At 39.6% G+C, this 16,590-nt stretch overlaps 1 protein-coding gene and 2 pseudogenes across 1 annotated transcript; 1 reads left to right on the top strand and 2 right to left on the bottom strand.

Annotated features, from left to right (window-relative positions):
- The first annotated feature begins 427 nt into the window (after nucleotides 1–427).
- Nucleotides 428–4,795, top strand: LOC131768378 (aldo-keto reductase family 1 member A1-like). The gene is made up of 6 exons (XM_066160579.1): nucleotides 428–863; nucleotides 1,285–1,587; nucleotides 2,450–2,594; nucleotides 3,077–3,282; nucleotides 3,970–4,056; nucleotides 4,658–4,795. Exons 1-6 carry the CDS (start codon nucleotides 669–671, stop codon nucleotides 4,721–4,723), a joined length of 1,002 nt encoding a protein of 333 aa, XP_066016676.1. The 5' UTR covers nucleotides 428–668; the 3' UTR covers nucleotides 4,724–4,795.
- A 1,248-nt stretch (nucleotides 4,796–6,043) lies between these two features.
- LOC131768381 (tetratricopeptide repeat protein 28-like) lies at nucleotides 6,044–9,184 on the bottom strand (annotated as a pseudogene).
- A 4,602-nt stretch (nucleotides 9,185–13,786) lies between these two features.
- LOC131768382 (uncharacterized) lies at nucleotides 13,787–15,444 on the bottom strand (annotated as a pseudogene).
- Nucleotides 15,445–16,590: the final 1,146 nt, after the last annotated feature.

The following is a 16,590-nucleotide window of genomic DNA, read 5'->3' as shown; positions in this document are numbered from 1 at the left end:
ACGGCCGGTAACTAACGGCGTAATTTCTTCCAGTCGGCGATACATATAATGTAAATTTTACGCCAGTAATATAATTTACATTACATATTAATTTATTATAATTAATTTACCGACTGAGATAGTGGCGTAAAATCTTACAGTATATAGACTGCGGTAGTCACATATTACGCCGTTATATATATCCCCCTTTGAAAAGCCTCTTCTTTTCAATTGAGTATTCTTGTGCATATTTCCTCTTCGTTTGTAAGGTCTACACGGGTGTATTCTGATGAAGGATTCAGTGAAAAGGAGAAAAAACCGGCCAGATAATTTTATTTTGTTGAAAAATGAATGTACTTATGCAAAAATTTCGGCCTCTGTATCACCCCCCCCCCCCCCCCCCCGATATGTGGATAGACGGCAGCACCCAGTAGGAGAGGCTCGCGATTCTCATCACTAGTTTCTCCGCGTCTATACTTGGAACGCCTTGGAGGAAAACGACTTTGTAACTGAAGCTCGATTAGTGAGGTTCTTATCCTTATCCTAGGGAATAATACCAAACAGAAACAGCTCTTAGAGAGATTTACAGGACATTAATGAGGTCCTATTCTGTTCTTTGGTCGTTATCAAAGCTGCTTGACTAATGTGCAGAACATCTGGGAGAGCTTTTGTTTGTGCCATAAAATCACATGGAAACCATCAAATTAAGCAACGGTGGTTCGCTACCCGCTCTTGGTCTTGGGACGTGGAAAAGCAAACCAGATAAGGTCACCTATGCCGTAGAAATGGCGATAAAAGCTGGATACAGACACATTGACTGCGCAGCGGTTTATGGCAATGAAAAAGAGGTCGCACAGGCTTTAAAGTCTTGTATCGGAAAAACGGTACAGAAATGTTATAGACTGATTCTCTCTGATTCTCTCTGACCCTCAGTCAGTAAAGTCGAGCGAAAGAGCGGGCTGGGAAAGCGACAAACTTACAAAATATCGCAAAAAAAAATGTTAAAAGTTTTTGCAGAGCTTTTATCCGGTCTAGATTTGCCTATTATGTTTACATAGCTTCTTTCGCCGCAAAAGGACGTGCTTGTGCCTACCAAGGGTTAATTAAACCCTCAGCATTTCTTGTTGCTTCCCTGACTGTTCGCTGGTGCAGTCAGTTCTGGGTTCAGAAAAATACAGTGAGTGATGAAATACTTGGCTTAGAACGCAACACAACAATGCAGCCAGATCTTGAAGCCAGACTTCTTCAGCTGAATTGGATCTCCTTCACAAAGGAAAGGGATTCATTTCTTTCCTTGTTTTGTAGGTGAATAGGAAAGATTTGTTCATCACATCTAAGTTATGGAACACAAAGCACAACCCTACTGATGTGCATTCTGCTGCAGAGCAAACTCACTTAGGACTCAATTATCTTGACTTGTATCTTATACACTGGCCTGTATCCTTTAAGGATGGTGATGTCAGTTTTCCAAAGGATGATGATGGAAATATTATTTATGCATACCATGATCCATGTGATACTTGGAAAGCAATGGAAACACTTGTGGATGATGGTCTTTTCAAAGCAATTGGTAAAGACTACTTTAATGGGATTTCCAACAGATGTAATTATACAAATCTCTGAGATTTCAGAAATAAATTGGCTCTTATTGTTGAAGCCTTAATCTCAGTTTTTGTGAGGTGAATGGGTAAAGGTCAAAGGTAAAATTCTGAAAATGGGTAAGTGGCTAAAGCTCGGTTCAGACGTCATACTTCAGCCATGCCAAACTTAATTGCAATTAGGAAATAATTTATTAATTTTGTTTGGCTTGGTAGAGGAATGATGTTTGAATTGCTGTTGTGTCAGAGTTGTGCAGCTCTCTCAGTCACGGAGCAGAGCCTCATGAACTTAATTCTTTACCTAACTAAATTAAAAAGTTTAACTCAAATGCTGTGCTTCAGCCTTGCTTTTCTTGAACTTAAGCACTGAATGAAGTGTGTCATAGCAGCTGCATGGTGTCTGAACGAGACCTCATTTTGCTAGCAGAGCCTGATTTCTATAACCTAAAGCTACCAGCACAACAAAGGTTTCACCTCACCCCATCCCCATGCATTTGATCAGGTTTCCCTCATAGGTGGCAGAAGGTACCAATTTATGCTCCTGGGTGGAGAGAAGTACTGTATCACAAAGCTGCCAGTACATCACAGGGTTTACACCACCCTACTTCCCTGCATTTCATCAGGTTTCCCTGATAGGTGGCTGTAGGTACCCATTTATACTCCTGGGTGGAAAGAGGCACTGTTTCACAAAGCTACCAGCACATCACAGGGTTCACCCAACCCCCCCTCTATTTTAGATCTCTTGACCAGTTGCCTAGATCACTAAGCATCAGGCCAATGTGTTTTCCTTGATGGAGCTTGAGTACCATGCAAGTTGTTTCCATCTTTATCAGTTTGCCAGTTTTTTTATTTATTTATTTCATTTTTTTTAGGTTACTTTATTAAATTTCAACAGCAAACAAGTGGATGATATCCTATCTAAAAGCAGAATAAAACCTGCTGTTCTCCAGGTCGAATGTCATCCTTACTTCAATCAAGCTCAGCTCATAGAACATTGCAGGAAAAGAGACATTGTTGGTGTGTTTAAACATTCAACCCTGAACAACTCTTCCTGAGGGAAACAGCTCATTTGTGTCTTAAGGCAGAGTATCTAAGACATTACAGGAAGCAATGAGAAAACAGATTAAAACTTCTTTATATATTACATTTGCACATTAGAATGCAAAATACCAGAATGTTATAAATGTCATACCACCTGCTGTTGTGCTCTGTATGCATGTGACAACAGTTGTCGGCCAAGGTTTGTGGGTTACAGTGCACTGTTACCTCTGTTTTCTTAGAGTTTGCAAGATGTGTGATAGGAAACAAGTCTCATTGTTGGATGTTATATGACCCTTAAGTTGACCAATGAGAGCATGTGTTGCTAGCTATATAGGCTGTATAATTATTGCTTATAAACCACTTCACTACAATTGACAGTTTCTCTTTACTCATACTTTCTGTTTGTAGATTGGAATTAAGGTCAATCAATTTATTCAATAATTTTGTCATTAACACAGTGACAGCATACAGTCCACTTGGATCCCCTGGGCGCCCACAGGCTAAACAGGAAGACTGGAGTCTACTGCATGACCCAAAGATAGAGGTAATTGCCAACGAATATGGAAAGTCTCCTGCTCAAGTCTGTATTCACTTTCAGATACAGAGGGGTGTCTCTGTTATACCTAAAAGTGTCACACCTGCCCACATTCAGAGCAACTTTGAAGTAAGCTTTCAATATATCAAGATTATGTGGGATTGTTTACACAATCAATAGGCCACACTTTCTTTTGGTTCAGCAGTGCGAGAGGTCAGGCAAGATCTTAAGACAATATGGGAAAAGTTTATAAATGCACACCTGTGGCTCATGATTTACTAACTTATTAAATGTTATACTTGCACTGTAAGGGAGTTATTGCTCCTGCAGGAAAACTTTTTAGACAGTATGATCTGTTGCTTTCATGAAACAGCTTTATATGGGTTTATTGGGTGAAAGGGCTGTAGCTTATTGACCAATCAGAGTGTGCATGATAATTCACTTCTTTTGAATTATCAGCATAGACCAAAACCTGTGTCAGTTTATTGTTTGTTAGCAGCTTCCACAGTGTCAATATCACAAATGACCCTGCATGGGTAATTACCAGTAAATAAGTGAATAGATGTCAAAACTGATCTAAAGAATTATGAAATGTATTTAACATGTATTTAGCAAAAGTAGAGGAGGAATGCTACACAATTTATTTGTCAATCAAGATATGTATTGCCACCCACACATGGTTCTTCTTCACCTTTTGGTTTGAATCACGCTGATGGTTTTTATCTTTTCGAATTGGCTTGGTACTCATTGAAACAAACAATATTTTAGCAATTATGAGCAAAAGGTAACAACATAACATTCCCTAAACATATGCAGGTTTTTGATTTCACACTCTCTGATGACGACATGAGGCTTGTTGAATCCATCAACAAATCTTGGAGAGTTCTTATTCCCATGAAAGAAGTAAGTGGTACTGTCCCCTCCTTGTCCTCTCTTTCCAACCTCTCCCTCCCACTTTTTTCTCTGTTTACTCAATCACCCACCCACTCTCTGACCTTGCCTGTTCTTCAGAGACAGCAAAGCATTCTTAAACTTGGTTGGCTCATCCTGCACCATGCCAAACCTTAGGCCATACTTTTACTCTGAAGCTTCCCTTAATGGCTGTGGCATGGTTTGTTGGCTCATACCACCCCTATGGCATTCTTATTAGTGTCCACTGATTCCCCCCCCCCTCCTCAAGGGCTCTGAAATATTCTTATTGACCCCCCCCCCCCTTAAAATAATATACCGGAATCCGGTATGGATATACATAAATAGATAAATAAAAAAGCTTCATCCCTCCCTCGGCAATAAATAACAACTAGTGCCCCAAATGAAAGAATTTCTCTCGCCCGATATTTTTCTTTATTCTTATCATGTGTCTGCCCCATGAGATATTGATACTGTATCTTAATCACTACTAGGATTGAAAGAACAAACAGGCTATATGGCTGGAAGAGAAAATTGCACGCTAGAGGCTTTGCTCAAGAGTTAACCTTTTTTTCTTTTTCACCTTTCTTTTCAGGTTGATGGTAAGAAAGTCCCTCGAGATAGTGCTCATCCTCATTATCCCTTCAATATTCCATTTTAATATTTTTCAGAACTATATTTGTATTACAAACTCTAAACAGATGGACTCAGAGTCATTGCCACTGTATTGCATATTTATTTAAGTAAAAAATTGGAAAAAATATTTGTGCCGTAGAAAAATTATTTACTTGATATTTAATGTTTACCTATGCAGTAGCTTTCTCCGGGTCAAGGTATTTTGGAAAAAAAAATCAGTCGATTTCCAAACATTAGCGAAGACGTTTCGTGGACCTCCAAACGCCGTTAATTGGATTATTTTGAGTAGAAAATTTTTTTCTCCAGGGAGGTCCGTGGACTGTCTTTCATTAGACGGGAAATGCGCATGGCAGTTTCCTTGAATCGGAAATAAGACAATTCGAAAATTATTGGAAGGATTGGCTCACGCACCCAATGTGTAACCTCTCAGAGGCCCGGGAGAGCGATTTAAAGAGGGGATTTGAATCCTAAATGGCTGACACGAGGGTCATCTATTTCATCAGGCAAGAGCGAAATAGTAGCGGCAGAGCGAAAGTGAAGGATAATGAGTATACAAAAGTATCTATAAGCATACAAGAGTCTGTCTGAGGATACAACGGTATCTACGCATAGGGGTATCAATTAACCCTTTACACACTAAGATCAGTATACACATTCTCCATGCTGTTTTCTATACATTTCCTAGGGTGCTGACAAGGAGATTTTGCTTAACAATCAAGAGCTCACTGTAAGGAGAAATTAGATGCTAATCACTCTTTAGGGTTAAAGGATTAAATTGATAAAATTACTGGGGTATCTATGAAACTACAATGGTTTGCATTACTATACGATTAAGAGTATCTCCTTTTTTTCTTTTCTTTAAATATATTTATTTTGGCATGTTACACCACAATATTTTGGTCAAAAACCTTGCAAGAAATTTCCAAAAATTTAAGCTCAGAAAACACTTCTTTTCCAAGGTCACACAAATGTGTAAAATTCTCTTGAATTGAACAACTAATCACCTTTGAAAAAGGATTAAAAATTTTCTTTCCTTGAAGAACTTACCGCGTTCGAAACCTAAAAGCTGTCACACTTTGCTTGGCTTGTTCACTGAACTAATGACTTAAAAAAATAAATTGGAGTTTTTTTAACTTCGGAAATCTTATAAAGAGATACGCCACACGCTGTCTTATTTCAAATTAATAAACTTAGATGTCTGATAAGCATTTTACAGAAATGCTTTCCTCTGTGTATCGATCCGAGTTGTCCTTCGCAGATGGTGTCCTCTTTTCACAGGCTTGTAATTAAATAGTTTTGAGCTTTACTAAATCTAGTTCATTCTGCTACAGAGGTTTTATCAAAGTCATGGCTCTTAAGGTGCGCTAGGCACCGGCCTATTTCCAAAATCAAATGTCACGTTGTCGCCCATGATCATAAATGGCGCCCATTGAGAAACTTTGTCAAAGCCGTTATTTCTCATCCAATTCCTGGCCTTGTGGAGAGATTCACTGGCGCTTTCACCGCGGAACAAATGTTTGTAGAAACAAGTCATGAACTGCTCTGTGGCTGTGTCAACCAGGGCCCATCGTGCAGCCAACACTGAACGAGCTCCGGATCCTAAGAACGCTCGGGCAAGTCCAATTACTCCCTCGGTTCTAATCTGTCCACGAGCACTGTGACAACAACTAAGCACCACTAGTTTAGCTCGCAATCGAGTTTTTGAAATATCCTCCATCGTCAAAAGATAATCTTCTTCTCGAGGGAAAGGTGGGAGTAGGGTAGGGTGCTCAGGAGAAAGAGCAATCTCCCCTCTTTCGGCATCACCATGGGCAGCAATGTGTATCAGGCTCACTGAATTTATCGCTTGGAGTACAGAATGCTTTGTCGCGGAAACTCCTATCAAAGGTGTTACGCCAAGAAGTCCCCCAATCATCTCTGCTTCCTTTCTCGCACATGGCAATGGTGTCATATTTCTGCACCTTCCCTTGTAAATCACCTTTCCAACCACAGGGTCACCCACTATCAGTGCCCTGGTCTCACTGTGATAATCTGGAGGACTGTCTTGAACAAGCTTGAGAGTCGTGAGAGAGGGAACTAGCCGAATCCTGCATGTCTCTGATAAATACTTGCCTCTTTCGTCAGCCAAGGCAGCAAATGGCACTTGGTACACACAGGAATCTGGGACAATTATGATCTCGGGCTTATTCAGTAAACTGGCCACAGGAGCGATTATAATCTTGTAACACAAGTCAAGACTTGTTTTGAAATCTTCGGTGTCGTAGTCACGCAGCACTGAGCGGTTGTCGTAGTGAAGCGATATCATTTCGGTGTCATCTAAAGATCGATCTTCGCAATCCTGTTCGGGTAAAATGGCGTGGGTGCGGAAGGCTTGTTTAAAATACTCATCTAACTCAGGGACTATTCCGGTCACCTTGTTTTTGTCCAGGCTCACTTCCTCTTCTGAAAAATGAATAGCTCCCGTTGCTTTAATGATCCAAAACCGTATACCATTTTGACCAACCGAAATGTACAGGCATGCACAGTCTGCTTCCTTTGTGATGATCCCTTGAATGCCACACCAAGATTGTGGATCGCTCGAGATCTGCTCTTGAACAGAGTACCGAGCTGTCATCAGGTCGGCCAGGCCTCTTGCCCTTCTCAGCTCTTCGACATAAAGGGCGTCTTGCGGCTTACCAGTGGAAGAAAGCAACCGACTGAAGAACATGTAGGGAAAGGTGCCGTGCGTTTCTAAAAGAGATATTTGAAACTGATCGTTTTCTTTAAGAAAACCTCTCAAAGTGTCGAACTTTTGGATGCCTTGAAAAAGATACGAAGAAGCCTCTTCAAGATTACATTGTGACACCTTAAACACCGATAGATAACAAAGTGAGTAAAACTCGTGCAAGTGTTGTCCAATATCCCTACTTAATAGGAGAGCCTGCTTAAAGTACTCTTCGGCTATGTCATTTTTACCAAGCGATGTAAAACACAATCCTAAATCGATATAGTTGACTACTACTCCTTCCCTCTCACCGATTTCCATGTGAATTGTAAGGGCTTTCTCGTAATATTCTTGAGCCTTGTCATATTCACCACGCGTACACGAAATTTTACCAAGATGTCTGTAGTCTATTGCTTCTCCGCTTCTATCTCCGATACCCTCTCTAACTGCTATTGCCTTCTTTAGATAATCGTCAGCCTTTGCATACTTGCCGAGCGAGAGAAACAAACATGTGAGGTTTCCATAATTAACTGCCTCTCCTCTTTTATCGCCAATTTTCTTTTGTATACGCAGTGCTTTCTCCATACACTCTTCAGCTTCGCTATACTGGCCAAGGCATTGGAACAAAGTTCCTAGGTTTCCGTAGCATTTTGCTTCTCCATCCCTGTTGCCAATTTCTATTTTAATAGCGAGTGCTTTCTCTTGACATTCTCGGGCCTTTTCAAAATTACCAAGTGATTGGAACAAAGTTCCTAAGTTTTCGTGGCTTGTTGCTTCTCTATCCCTGTCGCCAATTTCTATTCTGATAGCAAGTGCTTTCTCTTGATATTCTCGGGCCTTGTCATAATGACCAAGTGATTGGAACAAAGTTCCTAGGTTTCCATAGCTTTTTGCTACTCCTTCCCTGTCGCCAATTTCTATTCTGATAGCGAGTGCTTTCTCCTGATATTCTCGGGCCTTGTCATAATGACCAAGTGATCGGAACAAAGTTCCAAAGTTTCCGTAGTTTGCTGCTTCTCTATCCCTGTCGCCAATTTCGATTTTGATGGCGAGTGCTTTCTCCTGATATTCTCGGGCCTTGTCATAATGACCGAGTGATTGGAACAAAGTTCCTAGGTTTCCGTAGCTTGTTGCTTCTCCATCCCTGTCACCAATTTCTATTCTGATAGCGAGTGCTTTCTCCTGGTATTCTCGGGCCTTGTCATATTGACTGAGTGAGTGGAACAAAGTTCCTAGGTTTCCGTAGCTTGTTGCTTCTCCATCCCTGTTGCCAATTCCTGTATCGATAGCGAGTGCTTTCTCCAGATATTCTCGGGCCTTGTCATATTGACCAAGCGATTGCAACGTTGTTCCGAGGCTTCTATAACATTGTGCCTGGCCTTTTGTGTTTCCTATCGTTTTCATGATGTTGACTGCTGATTCGTAAAATTTCCAGGCCTCCATGAACTTACTTTGTACCCGAAGTATTGCTGCCAGGAATAAATGTAACCATCCTTTTTCAGAGGTGTCATTAGAGTCTAGGTATAGGAAGAGTTTCCCAAGGTATTTTTCTGTACTTCTGTAATCCTTTATATAAACGTAAGCAAGGATTATTTTCATGCAGATAGCACGGAACATAGTGTTTGCCAATGAACCATCGATAGCCAGCACCTGACTGTGTAATATAATCAAACATTCCCTGTACACCTCGATGGCTTGCAACACTCGACCAGTTTTGCAGAGGAACTCGGCGACCACTAAACCTATGAAGATAGCTGATAAAGCTTCCTCTATGCTGTCCATCTTGACCCTGTTTCTTCTCAGTTGAAAAAAAACGAGAAATTAGTGAAAACTTACACACGGATTGTTTGTAGAAAATCTCTTTGGTTGCAAATTGCAATTTATTATCTTCCTATACCCGCCTTGTATTATTTATGTATTCACGCGCGGTGCAAGTGATTTCACAATTCGCAAATCAGGTCAAAGAACTCTAACCTTGACATTGGAAAACTGACGTGGACATTTTTCGCATACTTTTATTGCTTGTTTTAACGGAGTTTAGTAAATTGCTTTTGAGCTTTCGTTCGCGCAATTTCTCTAACCGTCTGTTTGGAATTCTATGAGGTTTTGAAATTTTTATTTTAGCAATTGAAATGTTGTGGTTCATTTAACAAGTTTAATACATATTTTCTACGGAGTTTGGACTCAAGCCTCTTGTTTTGTAGATGGACTTTTTACATTGCCCATAAAAGAGGAACACACCTTTGCCGTCTGTTCTACTGGGGTGTTCGTTACACTGTCACGCGAATCACGCAAATCAGAGACAAACTGGGAAAATTGAACTGGCTAACAGAACACAACAAATGACAAGGCCCGAGAATATCAGGAGAATATCAGGAGAATATCAGGAGAAATAGAATTTTCAACTTTTGATAATTTGGCTAATCGCTCGAGTACAAATAGCTTACCTTTTCAAGACAGAAGCTCCAATTCAGCACTGTAACAAGTCTTGTTTGTAATTTTGGGTTAAAAGCCAACGGTTCTCGAAAAACAATGTATACTAAGACCGGATGTTACCTGCAACAAAAGTGAATTGTTTCATGTTTGCATGCTCACATCCATCATCGGTAAAAAAGTTAGACGTTCAAAACCGAAATATATTTACGTATGATGGCGCTTCATTGCAAGGAACAAAATGAATTTCATTTAAGCTTTTGTAATGGACATTCGGAATTCATATTTTTCACATTACGGTTGGAATTCTGCGCGAGGCTGGAGCGTTAGTAGATAGCCCTTCGGCTAACTCAGAGGATGTCGGAATTTAATCTTCAGAGAAGGTAGCTTGAAAGTAATCATCATGTCCAGTGTCGGTTAAAATACCAGTTAATTCGTCGAATTTACTCAATGTTTGATAGGTCTAGGTGGGGGTTAAAAACCATTAACTGACTTTGCCGTTTATGAATTTCTTTCAATTTCTATCGCAGATATCAGAATTCTCCTCTGCCAAGTCATTTATCACATCATTCATAACTGAACGAGGTTTGAGGCAGTTTTTAAACCTGATACTCCAAGCCAAAACGATTTCCTTAGTCTATGTCAAGGCAAAATAATGGAAGCGAATCAGTTGTTTCCATAAACAGTACTTACCACAATCTGTAGCCTTCAGTACCCTGCTTTGAAAATAATTTTAACCATCTCTTTTCGTCCTTTGAGTTTTTTTCAACATACGTCATACGTCAGTCACATCAGGCGGCCAATAAAGTGTGATTGTCTATGTCTGTTCGACTGTCGGTTCCGTAATCACTCTCTTTCCCAGGCCTGCTGAACGGACAAACATAAGCTCCAATGGAAAAGGTCCTTTAAGTATTATCAAATACCTATTGATTTTGTCCGCTTGTCGTCAGCCAATTTACGTAGGATTTCTATTAGACCAAGCACAGGACACTGTTTTATTTGTGGAGCGTTATTCCATTGTATGCACCGAGCGCCTTTTCACTTACAACTCACTTGACGTGGAAACTGTGAGAAACTACCCAACATGAACATGGAAATATCTCCACCGTCAAATATGGATTAATGGACAACCTGTAAGCTTATGCGCCAAGTGAGGAAAACGAATGAACTCGCTCCAAGGACAACTGGAGAAGAAGCAAGGAAGTAAATTAATTTGTTTGGTCTCATGTTAATTGTCTTGCAGTAATTCGTTAGGATCTTCTCTCAGCCTCCGGGTCCTTTTCGAGTGAGCGGTGACAAGCCTGGGGCGAGCTAGAGGAAGCAGGTGAAGGTGCCGAGCCTCAGATCGATGTGTTTGGACGATTCTTTCAGAAATCTGATGGGATTGCTAGGTTTTCATGGCAAGGGAATTTATAGGTATTTAATAGTTTTTCATGTAGATATTTGTGTTTTTAACCCTAATGAACCCCTTGAGTGACCAGTTTTTAATTTCTCCTCACAATAATACTACCAAGTCATTCTTTAAGATAATGAGAATATAGCAACTGATCACCAACTTAACAACCTTTGATTGTTAAACAAATTCTCCTTGTCAGTACCAGAGGAATTATACGGAGAGAAGTAGACTGAAGAAGTTTTCCTCACTAACAATTAAATTACAGTATGTTTATATTTTCTGTTGTTTCTATCCGCTGGATGAAAAGACGGTGACATGGTGTACACTCAAATAAAACAAATTTATTAAAAACTGGGTAGGAAATAATACATTTATCCTTTCAGGCCCCCAATATCTCAGTAGTAATTCTTCTTACTGTCTGTTATACAATTCTTATTATTTTAGTTTAGAGAATTTTGTATTTGATAAACTAATAATACCTAATTGAAATTTTTCTTTATTCTCATCACTTGTCTGCTTGATATTGTATTAATATAACAAAATCACTGACAAAAAGTTTGAAAGTTTAAAGTCACCGCGGCGAACAAAATTAATAAGTGCAAGATGTTTTTATATTTTTCTGCAGCCAAACATCTTATTAGAAGAAATCAAGCGGAGTTTTCAATGGTCTGGTCTGGACTTGAGCAATATCAACCAAGAAGGAAAGAGTACTTTTGACCAATTTCAGAAAGCTGTCTAACGAGTGTTTTTAAATAAATTATGACGAACCCCTGAATGAACCCCTGTTATTCACCTAACATATCACACAGTTTAAAAATACAAAAGATTTTTTGCTGCATGCGGTGTGATACGAGGACCAGGGTATTCAACTTTTGAAATTTTCGATGTCGCAAGAGGTCAAAAAAGGGCCTTTTTAAAGCGAGTAATTTTTCACCCGATTGTCAAGAATTTTTAATCGCATTCAAACATCAATGATATATTGATTATAACAAAGGACAATCTCATTCTGAAATACCATCATACGTTGGAAACTTCTCCCATGTCGTGGGTGGTACCATTCAAAAAGTTCTATTTCCAGGAAGTGAACGTCGCACTTCCCAACTCACCGGATAAATTACTGGCCTTTAGATACCCGTATACGTTCAGAACGCTTGGATTACCGTTTCCTTATAAGTGGAAATGCTGGGTGCCCTGTTATTTGAGAAAAAGCAATGGCTGCTAAAGGTATCGAATGAATAAAAACCGAAAATGTGCACTGTGCTACTACGCTAGTTAAATTGTCCATCGCTCTGACGAAGGGCTAACGCTCGAAACGTCAGGTTTTAAACACTTTACGGTGACTGATTTACGTTATCAACTCAGTTAATAATACCAAATTACCCTGTTATACTCTCACACCGACGCAACACCACAGTTTCTTAGGAAACATACACCTTTTATTCATACACTTGATAAATACGACAACGCAATAACGCCTAAATGCGTAAATGCATCCGTCGTTGGCATACGCAAGAAAAGTGAAGCACTATCCGGAATGCAGTTGTCCACAAGGTTAGAGCGCACTGTCCTGAGCGTTGGGAAGGTAATTACGTTGTTTATTTTGGCGAAACATTTTAATTTCACTACGACTCTCCCCACGTATTAGTAGCCTGCGTAGCGGATGGTTTTTTGTGCTTCATAGCGCACACAAAACCGCTGCTAACGCAGGCTCAAGGGGCGGCAATAATGAATCCAATCAGAGGGCTGCAGGAAGAAAACCAAAGTACGAAGATGCAGAGAGGATCAAGTGGAATATGAGAATCCATATGTTAATTTTTTTAGGGGTTTTAAGGAAATATTTATATACTTTTATGTGATTAAATCAGCAAAATATTTAAGAAAGTAATATTTATCAATGATGTAATTGCTTATATTTAAAAGTCGTCTAAGCAAATAATAATTAAAGTTTTATTTATTAACAGCAGGCACACTTAATTTTTGCATTGTTTTAAACTATCTTTACTATTGTCAATTTTGTAATTAAAGTTTGCTATTATTTGTCAAAAGATGTATGTTGACAAAGGTTTTCTTTCATTCTAGTGTCATGTTACAAACGGGCGCGATGACTAAGACTCACACTCAGACTGAATAGTATTGGATCTTCCTCTTGGTGGGTGAATACAATGCAGCTGAAAAAGATCAGTCACAATATAAAAATAGGAGAATTTCAATCATAATTGGATTGGGAGGTCGCGGAATATTTACCTTTTAGGAATGAGTTTGTTGTTTCTTGGGAAATAAATTGGGGATTTGATGCTAAATCATAGGGTGACACTCTCCATACGCACAGTCATTCTTAAATGGGTATGTGTCAAAATTGGCCGAGTCTTGGGTTCTGTAACAATTTCCAACATGCAAGAGAGGTTTTGAATAAATATTTACCTTTTTACGAAATCGCTCTACGTGTAGCTTATAAACAGGGAGTAAAAAGGTACTAAATCCTTCATATCTTGCGTCTCCATAGCTTACACGTACCTATCCTTATTGGATAATTACGGTTGATCATATTGGATTTATCATGTTTGCAAATGTGAGAAGAAAAATACAAGTAAACTCATGTAACTCGTCACCAGATTCGTTTTTCGGACTGCTTCCTTGAAGTAACCGGCCCGATATTTGCCGAAGATTGCCGAGTATGAAGCGAATAATGCCGGACGGTATTCGATGGCCATCCAGATGCAATCGGTATCGGAGTAGTACTGATGCCAACCGTAGCCGTTGTCCTTGACGCCAGCAAAACGATTATGGGTAAATCCAGGTGCCATATGCACATCTTCATAAATGCTTTTGAAGTCATTGGAGCGAAATTTCTGCATTCTTCCTGTGCCATATATCTGGGTGTGGACCTAAAAACGCAAATACAATCGTTCACTTATCTTATTTACCTCTGTACGCTGGCAGTTACTCAGGCATCTTAAAGTTGTGATTTGAATGTTAGAAATTATGCCACGGGATGTTTCAATAGAATAATTTATATTCTCTGAACTATCCACATCTGCTATGCCTGCTATTGGAACACTTACTTGAAATGCCTTAAATAGACTTCAGTATCACTTTAATGTTAAACTTCTTCACAGTGCTACCAGTTGAGTCTGTCTTTATGGTCCCAGTTACCGAGTATGGATCAAATGTAACGGACCCAACATCAAACTGTAGGGACTTGTATAACGGAACTTCCTTCGGGTAAGTTGGCGCTTGTGCTGTAAGCTGACACCAGCCGTTTTCCAGAACACAGCCACCGATATTGAGATCGTCTGGAACCTTGATGAGCACGAGGAACTCGGTACTAATAACTTTCACACCTACGCAAAAGATATGATGTGTGAAATACCTGCGACCGATCAACTCTGGGATTTATCTACTTCAAAGCTATTTTACTTAGTACTCTCTATTATATTTCTCTTCGGGAATCATCAAATTTGCTCTCTGAACTTGAGGACTTTCACATCCTTGCTGAGAGACTGATGTACAACCCAAGTACTACACAAGGCAAAATGGAACCCTTTATCGGATTTTTATAAGAAATTACTGGCTCGCATTACTTTCCAGGTTTACTTTGTATGTGAAATATATATATAATTTTTTCCGTATTCTTTCCTATTTCTTTTTATTCACTTAGTTTTATATCGTAATTAGAGCAGATTCACATCAGCATTCGCTGCCATCTTCTACCAACCAGCTTTACCAAATAAAGGATGTATGTTTTTATCTTTGTTTGTATGTATGTATGTATGTATGTATGTATGTATGTATGTATTTACATAGAGTAAGATCAAAAAGTCCTTCAAATAGGCATTTGGGCTTGATTGATCGACTGGAACAACATTTAAACAAGGCTAATAAGGTAACTTAGGGATAAATCTGTTCATAAAAAGTTGTTTGCACGGGAATGCTATAAAAATAATAGTTTAAGAGATGACGCACTTTCACGCACAGCAAAAAGAAGTTTTCTGATCCTAAAGAGATGTTTGATGCCTTGCACGATTGGGGGTACAAATGCAGCACCAACATTACGCCTATCGTGAGCTGCAACACAGATGAAAATGGCGAATACAGTCCGTACAAAGCCCTGGACACTGGAAAAGCCAGCAGCATCTTTGTGATGAACACACGGGAAGATGGCAGTGGCACTCATGATGAATACATCGGTAACGTGAACTATGGACGCGGTCATCTGGATGCACAGAAATGGTGGGGCGAGCAGTACCGTGATCTGTTAGACTAGGGATTGGACTTAGTGTGGCAAGACATGACCACTCCAGCCATGAAAGCGAGTGTTTATCAGCCTGACTGTTCCCTGCTGTCATTTCCTATGGATATAATGATCAGTGACAACGAGGAAACCAGGTTTGTTACTTGTAAGGAAAGGAAAGATATTGGCAAAAGAAATCAGTCCGCGACATTCAAGGATTTTTTTTTTTGTCAAGGTCGGTAAATAAATAAATGATAAATATTTATCCGTTTTCAAATTTATCCGCGTCCACACGTTGCCGTTTGTGAATCGTTTTTGGTGTCCACACGTAAACGCAAAAACGATTTGAAAACGATGACGTCGCCTACTGAGCATGCTCTTTAGAGCAAAACATGTGCCCGCAGTCCCGCGTATCCTGAGCCTGAATCCTCTTGGCTGTGCTCTTGGGCTTCTCAAACTTATCAACAGGGTTCGTTTGCTCCTCGTGGTCAAAAAGGAGTTTGGTAAGATGTCTAATTCAAATTAGTACCGAAACTAGAGCTTGTTTATTCGCCATGTTTCATTAATGGTCGATCGGCCGAGTGTACGCGTTGGACTAGGTTTGAATTGTTACGTCATCGTTTTCAAATCGTTTTCAAATTTATCCGGATAAGGCGTCTACACGGAGACGCTTAGCCAGCGTTTTCAAATTGATCCGTTTTCGGTGTGTGAAAACGCCGTTTACGTGTGGACAGAACCCGTAACCGTATAAATGTTTATCCGTTTTCAAATTTATCCGGATACGTGTGGACGGGGCCTAAAGTTATATCTATTCATTAATAACTTTTTTTTAATAGCAAAAAAATTAGAATACGAAGCGGAAACTGTTTTTCCTCCGTGACTGATTAACCATTAACCTCCCATAAGTGACATCAAAACGTAACCTCTTCCTATAATAGCTATTTATTATCCTCCAAACAGGAAACAAGAATACTCAAACGTATCAGGTAAAGTTATTTTGATCTAACACCAAATTCCCATAACTAATTGGAAATGTGTAGCAGCTAGAGAGAGAGATAAAAAGTCAAAGGGTTGATGAAAACAAAAAGACGCAAATGTGGAGAATACAGCGAGCAGACTGCTAGACAA

Source organism: Pocillopora verrucosa, chromosome 13 (genome assembly GCF_036669915.1).
Source record: "Pocillopora verrucosa isolate sample1 chromosome 13, ASM3666991v2, whole genome shotgun sequence".
Taxonomy (NCBI): domain Eukaryota; kingdom Metazoa; phylum Cnidaria; class Anthozoa; order Scleractinia; family Pocilloporidae; genus Pocillopora; species Pocillopora verrucosa.
Note: the sequence above shows the minus strand (reverse complement) of the source record. Positions and strands in the feature narration are given on the sequence as shown.